Genomic DNA, 19,612 nt, shown 5'->3' with positions numbered 1-19,612 from the left:
TGTACACTTTTGTTAACTGGATTAATTTCCTCAGGAATTGATGATTGATAAAACAATGAATTATATGACCAAAAGAAATTCGAGTTTTTTCTATTTTAACGAGAAATGCAAAAGACCTGTACTTTATAAAAATGTATAAAGAAAAACCTAGGGAGAACAAGTTGAAATTTGTCTTAAACATTCTTGATTCATGTACCCAAAGAGAAATAATAAATTTTTCTCTGATTAGAATATCATATATGTAACGTTGAGAACTTTTCATCATACCCTCTTACAGTATACTCTTATGAGATTCTTTTTCTTAATGAGGATTTTCCTAATTTAAGCAACGAGATTCTTCCACCATCATTGAAAAATTCTCATGGAATTTGGAATGGAAATGGCATCATTGGAAATTATATGAAATAGTATTTAGCAGAATAATGAAAAAGGTAGGATGGTCAATGTCAAAATGTACCAAATCAAGATACATATGGCTACCTATACATTTTTATTGGTACCATCAGAAACCTGAAACAAAATCACCTCACATCAATAAAACCATCTCTTGTTCAGCATGTTCTAGGTAATATTTTGTCTATTCTGTAAATGAGAAAAGAATCTTTCTGTGATTAATATTTATAAGACAATTGCCTAGAAGTCGTAGAATCAATTATTAGGTGAAAAAAGCATGAGCAATGAGGAGACATCAGTTGTCCCATTAGCAGCAGAGCCCATCATTCAAGAACTCTAACACTTATCATAACATCTATTTTCCTTTTTTCAACAAAACAATCAGAAAATGCAAAGAGATATAACATGTTGAAAAGAGAGATAACATGTTGTCTTGCAGAATTTTTCCAAAAGTGTTAATTTAGGATATTTATTTTTCAAAAAAATGTATTTTTGACAGAGACTTTGAGAAGCAAAAAAAAGGATCATCCCTGAACTTTAACAAAATAAGGATAACATTGAAAAAATATATATCATTAAGGAAAGAAATTCTTTAAAAGTGGTCAAAATACAACTTTCATGCTACTGCTATTAATCAAAAGCAAAAAATAAATCAATAACCATTGATATGGCAACTTAAAGTTATGTTATTCATTAGTTTTGACTATGGCATATTTTATGGAGCATACAGATTGTTTTTTCTATTAAATAACTCGAATTTTGTCTTGGCTTGCCAAGTCTTTTCTCTGGAACAGGGATAGGGACTGGCTCCCTTACCCTGATGTGTGAATTTCACATAGTGAGGCTTAGTGCTGGGTGAAATCTACTGCTACCTAACAAACAAACTTTCATGTTGATTACAGTTTCTCTTAACCACTTGGCTACATGTTTATATATGCTATATATATGCATGTATACTGTATATATATATGTATGCATTTACTCCTTAGCCACATACATATAGGTACACATATATATCTATCCTAAATGAGGGCTATTCAATAAGTACCCGTGTTTTATAACAAAGGGCCTTTCTGAGGGAAGTATAATTTTTTATTGAATGCAGCAATCTATCAAATGATGGGGAAATTAATTTCAGACTGATTTAAAGGTTAGTTTGTATTTGGCAGCTATTTGGGAAAGACAAGATGGGAAATGAGTGGCATTCTTCACTAGTTCACTTTTTGTTTTTGGATGGATAGAGATGCAAGGAGAAAAAAGCAAAGTTGGTTGCTGTTTATGGGGAAATTTCGCCAACCACGATCACAGTTTAATTTCAGTTGAATGAATTTTAATGTGGACAAACATCTGTTTTTAATATGGAGTGACCAGGACACCCAGCAGACATGGCTACCCAGAAAATCATTCAAAAAGTCCATACCATGGTTCTTCATGGTGCACAAAATAGCAGCGGCCAAGGCTGTGTCAACCAGAATGGCAATATTTCAATTGATAAGAAGGGGATGAAAAAATTGTTGGCATAATGTTTGTTGCAATTGCCCATTGTGGACAACAAGATGATCTGGAGATGTCGCAACCAAACTGCATGAGCTACATTATGAACTCCTAGCCCATCCATCTAAATCACTCGATCTGGCTTCCTGTGCCTTTCTTATATTTCCTAACATGAAGAAATGCCTTGCGAGAGAAAAATTCAGCTCAAATGATAAAGTTATCGCTTAGACATAGGCATATTTTGGAGATGTTGAAAAATCCTACCTTTTGGAGGGGTTAAAAATATTGCCGCATAGTCTGGTCTGAGGATGCTAGATGGAAGGGATAGGTATGGTGAGAGATGCAAAAGGAAAAATTGGATGATGGATTTCTAGAAAAGTGGGAATAACATGTAAGGTGTTGGGAGTGGAGTGGATTATCATGTGTGAAGGATCTGTGAAATTGAAAAAAACCACCATTAAACATTTGTCTTGGGTTCAGGAACATCCTAATACTTGTAAATACCTTGCATGGGGCCGGACAAGATTATTAATTATAATATTGAGGGATGTGACACACTGTCCAAAATTAGAGGGAATGGCAAAGTTAGTGATTCAGAAGACAACAATAATAAGTAATAATTATATATGGAATACTTATTATTCTGTATAAATCTGAACGTTTGGTGGAGAGAGGTCCTTTTGAAAAGGGCATAGCAAAGATTTGAAAGGAAACTATCTCAATGGTCAGGGAAAATACAGATTCTATCTTTTTAAGTACAGGTTATAAGGAATGCACCATTTGGTTTGATATGGATAGCAACTGTTACAATGCAAGTATCGCTCTTTGTTATTCAGCTAAATATGTACAGAAGAGTAAAATCTGGGTTCAGGAACATCCCAATCAGTGTAAATACCTTGCATGAGGCCGGACATGATCATTCATTCTAATATTGAGGGATGTGACATACTGTCCAATATTGAGGAGAATGGTAAAGTTGGTGATTCTAAAGATAAACTACATTATTGGAGGTCATGATGAGAAGGTAATTGGTGAGAGAGTTAAAAACTGTATGGGATATTGGTGAGATTCTGGTTTTTAAAACAAATGTGTTATTTATAATTTTACTGCAGGAAATGGAAGTCATTATTGGAGGAGGTTGAGATGTTAAGCATGATGTGATTTCAGGTGTGGTATTATGGTAAGGCATTTGAAAGCTAACAAGGGGCATTTAGGAAAAAGATTGAAGAAGGAACTATAATTTTTGAGGATAGGCTGGAGATCTATAAGGATTGATCTGTCTCCCTGATTCATGAAATCCCCTCGTACCAACCTAGGGTATGTGGTAGGGAATGAATGTATTAAGGAATTGAAACCTTTTAAATTTTGTTGAATGGATCATTAAGCTCTGGCTCTGTGTGGCTTGGAAACATAGTCATTGAAACAAGAGGGGATGCAAGATTTGATTACTTTTGAAGTGAAGGTTTGGAAAAGAAGGTGGAGTGGACAGAGAGAAAAACAAAGTAGAAAGTGCTATTTGTGGAGAGAAAGTGGCCTGTTAGGAGAAACCCAAAGGAAGCAGGATTGATGGATTCAGAGTGCTTCTCATCCAATGGCATTAGTCCCCAGCAGTTGCAAATTGGCATGCATGCAGACTACATCTTGAAAAATAAACTTCAATTATATCGCAAAAAATGTTAAAAAAGAGAACAAACAGTTATGAAAGGCATTGCTTTGGCTTTTACAAATAAGGAACATTAACAAGTTCCTTGACATTTGGTTTTGACACATACTGTTGGTATACCCAACAGCAGTTCTATCTCACTGAATAGGAAACACTGAGGGCAATGAAAGGGATTCGCTTAAAGTAAAGTGGAAAACAAATAGGCATGAGACATTACCTTGTTCCTGCAATAGATCCGTTCCCAGGCATTTATCCTCCTGAGGAATGTGAAAAAGACAGTCTCCCTTAATATCTACTTCCTCATTTATGAATAATGAAACATCTCCATCTTCCAATGGGTCCTGAGAAATGTCAAAATGACAGTCTTCTTTAATATCTACTTCCTTATTTAAGGATAATGAAACATCTCTATCTTTCAACGGGTCCTGAAAGATGAACATTACAGATAAAGTGAGATATCATTACAGAGAAAGATGTATTTTCATAGAACAGTAATGACTAATGGAAGTGTTAATATTCTCCTAACAACTTCTGCAAAAAGGAGAATAGGAATTGAATTGCCTAATGGTCAAAAAACATACAGAGGAATGAAAGCATAGCAAACAATCAAGTGCAACCATCAAGATAAAAGAGGGTTTTCAAGAAAATAAACATGATAGTTTTATTCCAAAGAAACTGAGGGAGATGCAGCAAAAGTAACTTTTAACACAGTCATCTGCTAATTTGCATTTCAATGCATCAATTTCAGATTGTAGCGGCATCTCTCCCAGTGTCGTTGAAATTTGTCAATGTATAAACACCATAAGTGTTAAAAGTTGGCTTTAATCTTATGGGATGTGGCACAACATACACCAATACATGACATGCCTGTGACATTGTATGCACGATAATTCAAAACAACATCTTGTTCCTTAAAAAGCCCAAAAATTTCAGAGTTTAAGAGGACACCTTGGTAGCTTCAGTGGCTAAAGAACTCGACTGGATATTGAGGGATCTGGGTTCAAATCCCAATCAATGCAAATGATTTTTACACTCTGAAATTGTCGCAAGGAAAGTTTTACCTTAAAATGGCTAGATTTAATATGCAGATGGTTAATTGTGTACACATTGTTATACATACACGCACAACATTATATATAAACACTCACCAAATTCTTTGCTTCTATATTACTGCACCAATGATTTTCACCTTCCGGAATTCATGCAACCATTGGCAGTTCTACATCCCTTTCTGGAGCAAAAGGGCATCAACTAAAAGTCTCAGCCCCTTCTTTTACAATAAACAAGTCATCTTTGACATTCATGGCACTACTGCCAACAGTGTCAAAGGCGAATGCATCCTTATCGATGTCTTTCTGATTTTCAGTGGTCAACTAATGGAAAGCATAAACAGGTTATAATATCATAATGGCAGATGATAAACATTTACAAATAAGAGCATAAGGACAATACATCTCTACAGCTAAGCAAATACTAGAAACAGCAGTAAAAAACTTGATCACTCGAAGATAATTTGGTAATAAACTTTGTGAAACAACATTTATTTTCACTGCATTGCATAATAGCTCAATTCTTTAACCTTGATCAATACTTTGTTGTAATTATTAGTGGTAATCCAATTCTTCCAAGTGCTCATGAAATAATTGACATCTCTATCAATCATTTCTGTTCAAGCAGAATGATATGAGATACTGCAGCACTACTGAATGTTCACAATTTGCATTACATACCTCAAACCATATCCTCTCCTAGCCTCTTTGCACCTTTGTTCTCATTGCTGAGGACATCACTCTCCTCATTATAAACCATTAACACAGCAATCAATGGGAACCTCCATTTGGCAGTTAATGTTATAGTTCACGGAATGTTAACCCCCACATGTCATTATGTGAAATTCAGCCATTAGCAGTGTATTAATAATTGGGAATAGATTAATTCTTTCCCTGTGCCACCAATGGTTTCCCAGGATTAACTCTGGTAACGAAATAAGATTGAAAATGCTCAAGTCCATGGTATAGAGTGACTATAGCGGTGTGTGTACAAATCCAATTGAAGTCTCCTAGTTGAAAATTCAGTATCCTGCCTAAAACACCCCAATCTAACACTTATATTTCTCCTCAATCCCATTCTAAAAGAGAACAAACATTCTGCCTTGATAACATTTAATTAAACCCTTTTCAATTCATTGGAAAAACATTTGGTAAGAAGTTATGTCCTTGATAAACAGTGGCTCTAACAAATATGCAAAACTAAATATCAAGGTGGCAACAATTGGAAATGAAAAAGTCAATATAAACCTAGTAAACATATACCTAGCGACAGTTAGAATACCATTGGTAGAAGTACACAGAACTGACAGACTTGATTATTGATCAGGTCTCAATGCCTCCAAGCAATCATAAGGAATAACTTGACATAATATAGCATCAAATAGAAGACATAATAGGGTGTGTTTTACTGCAGGGAAACCCTTGATAGTGACTGCAAAGAGATATGCAATACAGTGCAATGGAAGAGATGGTGATGAGGAGGAAAAGAAGAAAGACGGAAAAGATGGAAAAGAAGAGTGAGACTATGGTTTATGCGCAACTAATGCATATAGGGAGAAAGAAATTGAGTTCTGCTGGAGAGAGACAGGGGATAGTCAACAACAAAACTTGGCGATGACTAACCAAAACCAAAAAAGGCATTCGAATACAAGGAAAAATTATTCAAGGTAACTCAGAAGGTTATCAGTAAGATTACTTATTATGTTCAAGAAAACACTTCAAAATCCATTTCAGAGAGGATGCAATGAAAGATTCCCTCTAGCTCAAAGCTGTATTCGTGTTTGATATTGTTCAATTTAATGCATTAATTTTATTGAATACATTTCCGTTTTTTTTTAACTTTTTACAACGGGGAAAATTATCTCTTGTGACAAATTTTCCTAGAATATAAAATTTAGAAACTTTCATTTTGCCCCTTTCTAGGATTGGGTATATTCGCACACTTATTAATAACTGGCATTGATCATGACCTAGGTGATGACAAAATTCTTTTCCCGCAGATTCGTTTTCATAGAGGAATATAGTATTCCTTGTTGATATAGTTCAATTTAATAAATACAACTGACCTCTTCTCGATTGGTTATCAAGTCTTTTGTCGTAATATTGCACCCCTTTTTCATGCGATCATAGAAAACAGACAAACACTCGCTACATCGACGCTTAAATAGCCGGTATTCAGTCAGTAACTCCATGCAGGAAGAAAACACCAACCAGGGATGAATTTCATCCTGCACAACCTGATTAAATATTTCATAAACAGATATTCACCAAATAACGCACTAAACTTCTGGTCTTAATATCACCATTATTTTACAAAAGAGTATACGCGATATACAAACGAACTTCTATCTCATATAAGATTTTTTACACATATAACATTCTAAGCACTGAACACAGACAACTAAACTTACTTTGAAATCTATTAAATCTTCTATAGTCTTTTGCAGCATGATTTGTAATTTACTATTCTCGCCGAAAACATTGATCAACAGTCCACGACTGTTTAAACACAATCTGCAAACTTCAAATTCGGCTTTATCGCACATTATGAAAGTTTTAGACTACTCCGAATGATTTACTTTACAATCTAACCCTAAATAATTCTGCAATATGTCACAGTTTACTTGAAATAGAACTAAAGTTTATTTTAACAGCCGAAAACTCAAGGTAAACAACTCAACAGCTGGACAATTGCATTCCGTACTTCATCTGTAAGACTCTTCAATGGAATTGAGTGATATGGAAAAAAGAATCTTAATCCGATCAGATATATGTCTGGGTATTTCAATGTAATCTAGTAATTAAGGGGAGGAAAAATAATTCCGTTTTATATAATTTTATTAGTTAGTGAAGAATGACCGGCATTCTTTGGTATTATATACAAATCGAAAAAACTAAAAAGTTCTAATATGTTCCGATTATTCATTTGAAAGACCTGGATCAAAAGATTCAGATACGTTTTGCTGATGATTGCTAAATGTAAGAATAACCCAGTATTTATACAAGCGAAAGTTATTGTGCGTTGTACACATATAGTGTATTAAAAATATTACAAGTTCCATGTAACCGTCTCTTCATTCTATTCCTACCTGAATACACATCAAAATAAATCTTCGACCCGTAGGAACGGGACTTTGACGAACTGAATCTTTTTCTGACGATTTGAATCGATGTCAAGTTAACATTGAACGTTGTTTGTCATGGTTATTCAGATAATGAAGATCTCAAAATAATCTTAATGTAATTTTAACCGTCAATGTTTCGTGATACGTCTAATAATTCCCAAATATGTTCATATGTTCTGACCCAGATTCAGATCGACTCTACTCGTATCATTGCTTTGATTTACAAGAAATACCGCAGAAATAAAATGAACAGATGAAGAACCAAACGCAAGTGCCCAGCTGGGAAGTTTTTTTTGTTTACTTAGGTTTTTTATCAATTTTGAACAGTAATTCAAGTAAATTGGGAACGATGTTATCATATATTTACCGTTAGGTACTTCAGTTAATCCGTGTCCGACACCTGTGACACTCCATTCTGCTCAAATCTATTTACATACACACTTATTCCGCCTTAAATTTACTTTGTTACTGGATTAGACGCGAATCACCGAGTGGGATTCGTCTACTTGTGTAATATGCGGAATTGTGATCCTCTTTCTCCAAAGAGTCGGTCATTTTTATCGACCCTTTTGCTCTTGCACATGAACTGCTGTGTTGGAGAAAAAATAAGAAGACTGAAATGCCAATCGCAAGTTGTCGAAGCATATCTGATGTTGTATTGTGTGAATAATCGAAATATTTCACGTAATTTTTGACAGATGTTTATATATTCAACGTTATATTCTCCGGTCAATCATCCGACGTAATCTAAAACGTTCATAATGTGTGATAAAATTGATTTTGTGGTATGCAGATTGTGTTTAAATAGTGGTGGGGTTCTGATAAACATTTTCGATAAGAATAATAAATCGGAATTTATGCTGGAAAACACTATAGAGGATTTGATAAATGTAAAAGTAAGTGAATTGTATGTGTGATGTCCTTTCTAAAATATTTTTTGAAGATCTTCGTTGTACTTAAAAGCAATTATTTCATGGAATACGTAAGGTATTGGGGAAAACTATAGTGATTAGTAGACAAGAGTAGATTTCAGCATTATAATGTCAAAATAATGTTTTGATATATTTTATCAGGTTGTGGAGGATGCAAATTATCCCTGGTTGATTTGTTCGAACTGTATCGAGAAGCTTACGGAATTCCGGCTATTTAAGCATCGATGTGAAGAGTGTCTGTTTGTTTACTACAATCGTATCCAAAAGGGGTTCAATCCTGTGACGGAAGGCTGGTTAACTAATCGACAAGAGGTCAGTTGCATCCGTTAATTTGAACGATGTAACAAAATCATATCTTGCCCCAAAAGAATATATTTCGTTGCATCTGTGTTGATTTATATGCTGTACAATTCATTCCTGTATCTCATAATGCCTGTGATTGATAACTTTGTTATCAATCACAGGCATTATCATTTGTGGCAAAAATGTGCACTATTTGAGCACGTAAGCTTGGTAAAGTTAGTAAAAAAGTAAATAAGTAAATATGTTGAAATTACTGTTCATTTCACCACTCCCAAATCGACATATGCAAATCATCCTGTCATATCTATGTATAAAATAATTCAAATGATTCAAAAACCATTCTTATTTGACATTTTTACACTACCGAACAGTGGGGTTGGGTTCGATTCCCTTATACTTCTTAATGGGGTCCACGGTAATAGGTGAATTTAACATAATGCCATGAAGGACTTAGTATTGGGTGAATGCTACCATCACCTACCAAACCGACTGAATTTGATTACTGTTTTTATTGTTTATAAGGAGGTGAGTGATGTCCTGACCCAAGACAATAATAATCCTAGAGAGCATATGGTTGATGGTACATCAGACAAAGTGTGGGCTTCAAGTAGTACCGTGGAATCTGCTGTACATTCCGTGGGAACAGCATCAGTTGAGATGAAGAACCCATATTCACCAGTCCATGGAATGCATTTTATGGCCATGAATGATTGCAATGAAGTGAATATTGAGGTGAGTGAATTGAGCTGTTATCCATTGCAATCATAACCAATTCTATTTTCCAAATTAATATTGTAGTGTCTTGAAAGTTTAAGTTTTTTTTTCTTAAGCATGGAGAAGAAGTGCAATAGGTATCTGGCTCTGGCCTTTCAATCACCTACACTGAAATGGTGAACCATAATATGATAATGTTTATTCCATTGAATGAAGGTAGATGCATGCAATTTAAGGACCTAAAGTCATAATCATTATCTGTTTAATGAAATAACGGATTCCAAAATTATTTTCGAGCAAGACTTACATAACAAAGTTTGACCAAAAAGATTTTTTGCTCTGAATCACTTATTTTGAAATGTTAATAAAATACCATTATTGAATAATGATGTTTAATAATGTGCTTTGAATTAGTTTCCTTGTGAGATAAAGGAAGAGATTGAAGATGAGACCATCGCCAGTAATGCTGTTGACGGTAGTGAGGTGGATGTCCAAGATGACATGATCATTGTCAAAGAAGAAATTGACACTACCAGTGGATGCTCTGTTCCTCTGAAAATTGATACTGGCTCATCAATGCATGAAGGTGATAATCATTGGTCGGAAAATGAAGATTCTAGTCATTTGCTGAGTGCATCTATTCATTTCAGGAGCATAATTATCAATCTACACTTTAGATCAAATTTTCTTTTCAGATTCAAAGCGGTGTTATCATCGACAAATGTAATGAACATTTCAATTTTCTCAGACTGATTGGGCAAAGATCACTTAATATAAATTTTGTCTGCCAGATTTTGTGTATAGGGTCAAACTTATAACCATAATACCCTCGGTCAATAAGAAGCAGAATGAGTCAGAATTCTTTAAATGCTCTCCCATATATATATATATATATATATATATATACAGGGTGTATTCCAAAAGTAATGCAATCACATTTCCCATGCCATTCCTATTGAATAGAGTGGATTTAAGTCACTGTTGGTAAGTAGGAGGGACTCTAAGCTATGCTTCAAAACCAGTTACAGTGCTCTTCAAGTTGCGGAAACAGCAGGACATCAGTTATTGTGCTCCAACCAGCAATCTGGTTCTACTGTAAATTTGCTGTAAATATCATGCTATTTACTTAATGGTATTAGTGTATATAAACAAGACTACTGCTTTTTGTTGTATAAGATGATTGCAATGGTCTGCATATGCAACTCTATTCAAATGAAAATGACAAAAGCATTGATTTACTGCTCATGATAAAGGTGGTGTATTCAAATAGGTAAATGTAGTGATTTGTCAGTTTTTTAAGAAGAGATAAGATATGCCCAGGATTCTATAGCAAATCAAAGTGTTAGGATAGATAATGGCTATTATGTAGCATTATATGTATTAGGTTAGTGTGAAAGTTATGGCAGGATTTAATTAGAACAGGAAATAGGCAGCTTGTTTCAAGTAAGGACTGTTCAGGTAAGTCAGAATTGTGGTGATGCTGGGTGTTTGCTGGGATGACTTAGTTGTTCCCTTCTTTATTCTCTTTAGTAACTCTACATAAAAATCATATTATTTGTTCTTTCCCTGAAACACGAATTTATTATTTGTAGCCAGGTATTCGATGCATTGGTTAGGCTGAAAGGCCTTTAATGACAGGAGCACTCTATCTGTCTGTTGCTTGACAGTTTTTTAAGGTTTTTAATCACCTTAACAGAGAAGTGGTCTTCAAAAATTGGTAGTGGGAAGCAGGTTGATTAAGGATGGGATAGATAAGGATCATGATGGTTTTGGTAAAATTGTATTATTTATGTAGAAGAGGGAAAGGGTGATGTTTAATTGACTGACATACTGAGCAGGGTAGAAGTTACAGTAAAGGCTAAGTTCAAAGATTGTTAAATTTTATGGTATTTGGTCAAAGAAGTGATGATAAGGTAAGGGCTTTTCAGGCAGTTTGGTTCAAAGAGAGAAGTGTATTGGGTTGAAGGTTTGAGAATTTTAGTATTCAGCAGTTTTTCAGGGTAATCACTTTTTCTGAGACAGTAAAGTAGCTGGTTGGTGTATTTTTAATGGAGAGGAGTGTTCTTGTTGAAACAGAAGCTACAGAACGAGTCAGAAGGAGATGAAGGACTTTGCATGTGAACAGAGGCCACAGTTGGAGATAAAGTTATTGTTGATAGTTGGTAAGTTTCATTCAGACTGAGTGAAAATTATTTTTCTAGGGGTGAATGTTGATAGCTTGGAAAGTTATATTAGAGTCAGATATAGATGAATTGAAAGATTCTGGAAAAGAAGAAGAAGAAAAAGACATGACAGTACAGTGGGGATCAAGATGGTGCGGGGGCTAATGTACTGGCTTCCCACCCTGAGGGCGCGGGTTCAAATCCTGGCAGTGTAGAATATTTTTCAGAGGTATCTCAATCCCTATTTAAGGTGCTTTGTGGAGGGAAGTTGAGTGAGTATGCATCCATTAGATGGGACGTTAAGCTGCAGACCAATTGGCACCTTTCATAATGAGTTGGCTAATGCCGATGCTGGGTTTCTCTCCACCCTTCAACCTTTCCTATCCATCCCCTATGGTGCAAATGACCTTGGCTGTTGGTTGCCTTCCCTGAATAATACTAGTTGATTTCAAAAGCTCATTTGTTAGGTTGAATTGGGATGAACTAGAGTAAAATGCAGAAAATAAGAATGGATAGGATAAACAGAAGGCTAATCATTTACCAAGTAGAGGTAGAAGTACTCAGAGATGAAGGGGGACTTAATGTAAAGTATGTCACTGGATTTTGTTTTGTTAGCAGTCCCAAAATATTTATTTGGTACTTATGTCCATCCATAATTTACCTAACTGGTAAATACCTAAACAAAATTACAATGCATTTGAAGTTATTACATGTTTGCAAACTATACAGCCTTGTTTGATGGATTCTTATAATCCGTTAGATTGGACAGAGGCCATAGAAATCTTATGTCTCAAGGGTCATTTCTGTTCATCATTTTTTTAAAACAAGGGGTTTTAAGAGTTTTTCACCCTGTAGTCATATGTAGTTATTTATCTTGTGTTTCTCAACAGAACAGAGTGATAACTTTACAGCAAGTCCCTGATTATCTCTGTATTCATTAATCCTATCATCCTAACCAATGCAAGTAAATTATTTGAAGAAAAAATTTTTTTCAAGAGGTATTAGCTAAAATATTATTTATTATAACAATTTAATGTATGCCAGTTAACAATTTTTTCATCTTAATTTTACAAATAACCTGTTATTCAAACATTTTTCATGGATATCCTAAAAATCTGTTATTTTTTTCTTTGATCTTGCAGGATAATTTGGAGGATGCAGAAATAAGTATGCCCTCTGAGGAGGAAGTAAACATTAAGGAAGATTTTGATACTGAAATTCCTCAGATGGAAGTAAGACTGGAATGGGAGGTGTTGCAGGAACAAGGTAATTGGAGCTGAGGACTGTGCTATCACTTCACCTTTGCTACTTTCTAGTGTAATACAACTATTGTTGATTAACCCTTGCAGTACCATTAATGTATTTTGGAAAGACTGAGTTAACTTTATAGAATTTTATTTAAAATATCTGAAAGGCCATTCAAAACAGTATGATAAATTGCAAAAAGGATGATAATATTGTCATCCCTTTTTTGCAATTATTTATGAACATATTAAATATTATTTATGAAGCTACTCAGACTAGATCTTTTAATAATCTTGCTGTGTTTTCAAGCCATTTCTTTGTTTGCTTGATTATTCTGATTTTAAATTTAATTGCTTAGGACTTATAAATGAAATAACCCAAAACAACCATTTTTACTTTCAATATCTTATGTTTTTCCCCAAGTAAGATCTAAACATAGTGTGAAAGGCTGAATTTAGCTCCCTGTAACTTCTTTAGGTTTCTCTGGCTCAAAAGAGCCTTGAAAGGAAAGCACTTGCCACTGAGGAAGGTAAAACCAAAATGGCTAGAAAGCCTAATTCAGGTCAGCATTAGTTGATGACATGCTTTGTTCCTCGGATTGAAGCACAGCTGATGTTGCTAAAATGTATACATAGAGTGATGAATTTCTACAGGAAAAGACTAGACATACGATTGTATGCAAATTCATGTACACATATGTGATTCATTGTGAACATGCATATCTATAATTATAATTTTACATTAATTAGTATATTCAAACTGGTGAAAACAATTTTTTCATCAGAAGTATTTATTTTTTAATGAGTATATACTTTACCTTATGCTTCAAATCTTTCAGATAAACACCAAAAACAAGTTAATGCAGGGGATGATGCTTCAGTCTCTCAAAGCTATATGTGTGAAACTTGCTACAAGGTATTTGAACAAAAGGACCTTCTCAAAGATCATGTAATGCATAAGCACCTTAAGAAAATGATGCAATTCAGATGTGATGTTTGTTTGGAGGCATTTAAGAGAAAAATTGACCTTGCAAGTCATATCAAATTGGTGCATGCTCTTGAGAAGAAGCACCAATGTGAATTCTGCTCCAAAAACTTTCCATATTTAAGTAAACTCAAAATCCACATGTTGACACATACTCGGAAAAGACCATTTCAATGTGCATTGTGTTTAAAAGGTTTCGCTGGAAAGATACATTTAAAGAAGCACATGTTGACACATACTGACAGAAGGGAACACATATGTGAGATCTGTTCTAAAGTATTTACTTGTATTGGTACTTTAAAGAGGCACGTGTTGACACACACTGGTGACAGGCCTTACAAGTGCAGGATATGTCACAATACCTTTACCAGAAATTTTACCTTAAAGACTCACATGTTGGCACACACCGGTGACAAGCCACACAAGTGCCAGTTGTGTCTAAAAGCATTTACTGTCAAGAGCCATCTAAAGTCACACCTATTGACACATACTGGCGAAAAGCCTTACAAGTGCAGGATATGTCAAAAAACTTTTACCCATAGTAGTAATCTAAAGACTCACATGTTAACACACACTGGTGAAAAGCCATACAAGTGCAGGATATGTCAAAAAACTTTTACCCAGAAGTGTCATTTAAAGACTCACATGTTAATACACACTGGTGAAAGGCCATACAAGTGCATGATATGTGACAATACCTTTACCAAGAATTGTATTCTAAAGACTCACATGTTGACACACACTGCTGACAAGCCATACAAGTGCCATTTGTGTCTAAAAACATTTACTGTCAAGAGCCAGCTAAAGTCACACATCTGGACACACACTGGCGAAAAGCCTTACAAGTGCAGGATATGTGAAAGAACTTTTACCCAGAGTAGTGGTCTAAAGACTCACATGTTAATACACACTGGTGAAAGGCCATACAAGTGCAGGATATGTCAAAAAACTTTTACCCAGAGGTGTCATTTAAAGACTCACATGTTGACACATACTGGTGAAAAGCCATTCAAGTGAATCATATGTTCCAAAAGGTTTACTAAGAGTAGTTATTTAACTCTTTGCTGTCCAATATTTATTTCGGAATACCAACAGTCTGGTCCAAATTATTTTAAGAAAAAAATAAATAAAACGTCAGATGCTAATGTTGTATATTTTATTGCTCATATTTGCATTTTTTTAATGTGAGTTTCCTCTTTATTATAGTGAAGCACATCAAATGATTTAATTTATTCTTTAAAATCTTTAAGCGTGTTATATCTTTTGAAGCAATTTCCCACATGTAGTCCAGGATTATGGTCACAAGTTTCACATATATAGATTGTCTCCCTTCTTCCACCTGGCACATTTCTTTTCGAACACACAAGACAGTCTTTGTGCTTTCCCTCTGGATTTGGAACAATTATATGTAGCTTCCCATTTAGTCTCTGATCCTTGTCTGAATCGGAAGTTCTTCCTCTCTTGGTTGCAGAATTTCCCTGGCTGAAGTTGCAAACTAGCTCCATCAACAACTGCCTCCTGAATCTTAGGTGACTTATAGGTTTTTTATTTTGAATCTTGCAGTTTTCCTGGTAAAGGATATACCCATTTATTATTGATACCTCCATGCCCCAGAAAAACAGCTTTCCCCACCACTTTAGAGTCTTTCAAAGGAAGCAGTAGGAAGAGGTATATTGATCTGCAGTGTCCACTGCGCCCATATTTTTTGTATATCGCACAACGACACTTGGCTTCTCAACCTCTTGAATCTGACAAGTTCCCTTTGCTTTCCTTGAAACAGCCTCCGAAGATGATGTGCTCCAAGTACTGAGCAAAGAAACAACCCGTTTAACGTCACAATTTGATCCAAATCATTCCCGAAGCTGCAATCTTTTTCACTAGACAAATCTGCAAACTCGTCATCAACATCACACATATAGTCATCTTTGTCACTACTATCAGCATAAATTTCTTTTCTTATCTCATCTTCATCCATTTTTGAACCACTAAAAATAAGAAGAGAGCTTGTAGATGAAATCCATAGAAATGAATCACTGGTATAAAAAACAACAAAAACTGACTTTACTATGCATAATGTGCGCAATATTTGGAACGGAATAATAATACATTCTAATAATTAGGTAATTTTACAAAAGAACTAACCTATAGGTTGCGGAAACCTCCAAAGTTAGTTGGAAAACACTGAAAAATAAAGTCAACCATGGCTCAATTGCATCAGCTATGATCGTAAACTACGCAAAATTGAACATCACGTGTTTCATTGTATTCACATGCTTAAAAGGTATTACATCCAAGAAAGACACGCAGAAAGGTTTAAGTAGGTCTAAGAAGTACAACCAAATGATACCAGATGGTAGAACCATACTGATAAGGCGTATAAATGCCGCACTCAGCTCTGTCGAGCCTGACTCGACGTTGGACCAGATATTTACGCTGAGACTGTCGAGTCTGACTCGACGTTGGACCGCAAAGGGTTAATATCCACTTCCTTATTAAAGGATAATGAAACATCTCTATCTTCCAATGGGTCCTGGAAGACAAACATTACAGATAGAGTGAGATCTCATTTCAGAGAGAGATGTGTTTTCATAGAACAATAATGAGTAATGGAAGTATTAATATTCTCTTAACAACTTTTGCAAAAAGAAAAATAGGAACTGAATTCCCCATTGGTCAAAAAACATTAGGAGGAATGAAAGCATAACAAACAACCAAGTGCAACCATCAAGATAAAAGAGGGTTTTCAAGAAAATAAAAAGGATAGTTTTATTCCAAAGAAACTGAAGGAGATGCCGCAAAAGTAACTTTTAACAGAGTCATCTGCTAATTCGCATTTTAATGCAACAATTTCAGATTGTAGCGGCATCTCCCCCAGTGTCATTGAAATTTGTGAATGTGTAAACACCATAAGTGTTTAAAGTTGGCTTGTGGGATGTGGCACATTGCACACAAATACCAATGCCTGTGACATTGTATGCACGGTAATTCAAAACAACATCTTGTTCCTTTAAAAACCCTTAAATTTCAGAGTTTAAAAGGACGCCTTGGTAGTTTAAGTGGCTGAAGAACTCGACTGGATATTGAGAGGTCTGGGTTCAAATCCCAGTCAATGCGAATGATTTTTATACTCTGAAAATGTTGCAAGGAAAGTTTTACCTTGAATAGGCTAGATTTAATGTGCAGATGGTTAATTGTGTACACATTATTATACATACACACACAACATTATACATAGACACTCACCAAATTCCTTGCTTCTACATACAGACAGACAGACTTGTTTATTGATCAGGTCTTAATGCCTCTGAGCAATCATAAGGAGGAATAAATTGACATAATATACCATCACATAGAAGACATAATAGGGTGTGTTTTACTGCAGGAAAACCCATGATAGTGACTGCATAGAGTTATGCAATACAGTGCAATGGAAGAGATGGTGATGAGGAGGAAGATTATGGTTTATGCACAACTAATGCCTGTACGGAGAAAGACAGGGAATATCACCAACCTTGGCGATGACCAGCCAAAACCAAAAAAGGTATTCGAATAGATGGAAAAATTATTCCAGGTCACTCGGAATGTTATCTGTAAGATTACTTATTATGTTCTAGAAAACATTTTAAAATCCATTTTAGAGAAAATGCAGCGAAAGATTGTGTCAAACCCAAAGATGTATTCGTTTTTGACATAGCTCAATTTAATGCATTAATTTTTGGGAACACATTTCCGTTTTTTTTTAATTTTAAATAAGGAAAATTATATCTCGGGTCAAATTTTCCTAAAAAATAAAATTTAGAAAATTTCATTTTACCCCTTTCTAGGATTGGGTATTGGCGCAACATTTAAAAATAACTGGCATTGATCATAATAATTATAGTGACGAAAAAATTGTTTTCCCGCCGATTCGTTTTCGCAGAAGGAATAAGGTATTCCTTGTTGACGTAGTTCAATTTAATAAATACAACTGACCTCTTCTTGATTGTTTATCCAGTCATTCGTAGTAAAATTGCACCCCTTTCTCATGCGATCATAGAAATCAGACAAACACTCGCGACATCGACGCTTAAATAGCTGGTATTCAGTCAGTAACTCCATGCAGGAAGAACACACCAACCAGGGATGATTTGCATCCTGCACAACCTAATGAAATATTTCATAAACAGATATTCACCAATTAACGCACTAAATCCTCTGGCCTTATTGTCATCATTATTTTACGAAACAGTGTACCTAGACAGAACAGACGTACAAACGACATTCTATCTCATATAAGATTTTTTACACACATAACATTCCAAGCAATGAACACAAACAACTAAACTTTCTTTGAAATCTATTAAATCTTCTATAGTCTTTTCCAGCATCATTTGTAATTTACTATTGTCGCCGAAAACATTGATCAACAGTCCACGACCGTTTAAACACAATCTGCACACTTCCAATTCGGCTTTATCGCACATTATGAAAGTTTTAGACTACTCCGAATGATTTACTGGACAAACTCACTTAAAATAATATTGCAATATGTCACATTTTACTTGATATAGAACTAAAAAATAATAAAACATCCGAAAACTCAAGGTAAACAACTCAACAGCTGGACGCTTGCATTCCGTTCTTCATTTGTCAGTCACATTTGGGAAGTTTACTTGAATAACAATGGTTTCAATTCATATGGAGGTAAAGTATTTTAATCCGATTACAAATAAGTCGGGGTATCTCCATGAAATCTAGTCATTAAGGGGAGGAAAAATAATTCCGTTTTATATTATTTTATTAGCTAATGAGGGATGATGGGGATTATTTCATTTGAAATAAAAATCGAAATACTAAATAGTTCTATTATGTTTAATTCATTCATTTTAAAGAGCCGGATCAAAAGATCCAGATATATTTCGCTTACGATTATTAAATTTAAGAATTACCGAGTATTTACACAAGCGATAGCTATTCATCATTGAAGACATAGAGTGTACCAAAACGTTACAAGTACCATATAGCCGTTTTTTCATTTAGTTCCTTCCTGAATAAACATCAAAATAATTCTTCGACCCGTAGGAACCGGACTTTGAGGAACTGAATCTTTTTCTGACGATGTGAATCGATGTCAAGTTAAAAGTAATAGTGGTTTGTTATGGTAAGTCAGATACTTAAGATCTCAAAATAAGGTTATTTATTTTTCGCTCTCATTGTTACGTGATGCGTCTAATAATTCCCAAATTATGTTTCCATGATCTGACCCAGATTCAGATCAACTCTTTTCGTATTAATCCATTGATTTACAAGATATACATCCTAATTAAAGGGAACACCTGATAAACAGGACTTAAATGCCCAGCTGGGCAGTTGTGCTGTTAACCAGTGTTGTTTCAGTATTTTTTTAGGGTAATTTAAGTAAAGTTTGACCGTTGTTGTAGTATATTTAGCGTTAGGTTATTCCGTAAATCATTGGTAGAACTTGGAAACGACTAGGATGGGCGAAAAAGCCGAATTTAAACTGCAGATTATGATTAAAAAGTCGCGGTCTGATGATGGATGTAAGAAA

At 34.9% G+C, this 19,612-nt stretch overlaps 1 protein-coding gene across 1 annotated transcript; it reads left to right on the top strand.

The window, feature by feature from the left end:
* The first annotated feature begins 8,485 nt into the window (after nt 1–8,485).
* On the top strand, nt 8,486–15,091 carry LOC139699918 (zinc finger protein Paris-like). The gene is made up of 3 exons (XM_071598332.1): nt 8,486–8,557; nt 14,023–14,073; nt 14,743–15,091. The coding sequence occupies exons 1-3, from the start codon at nt 8,486–8,488 to the stop codon at nt 15,079–15,081; spliced, it is 462 nt and encodes a 153-aa protein (XP_071454433.1). The 3' UTR covers nt 15,082–15,091.
* Nucleotides 15,092–19,612: the final 4,521 nt, after the last annotated feature.

Source organism: Hetaerina americana, unplaced genomic scaffold (assembly GCF_022747635.1).
Source record: "Hetaerina americana unplaced genomic scaffold, ioHetAmer1.1.p SCAF_98, whole genome shotgun sequence".
In the NCBI taxonomy this organism is placed as follows: domain Eukaryota; kingdom Metazoa; phylum Arthropoda; class Insecta; order Odonata; family Calopterygidae; genus Hetaerina; species Hetaerina americana.
Note: the sequence above shows the minus strand (reverse complement) of the source record. Positions and strands in the feature narration are given on the sequence as shown.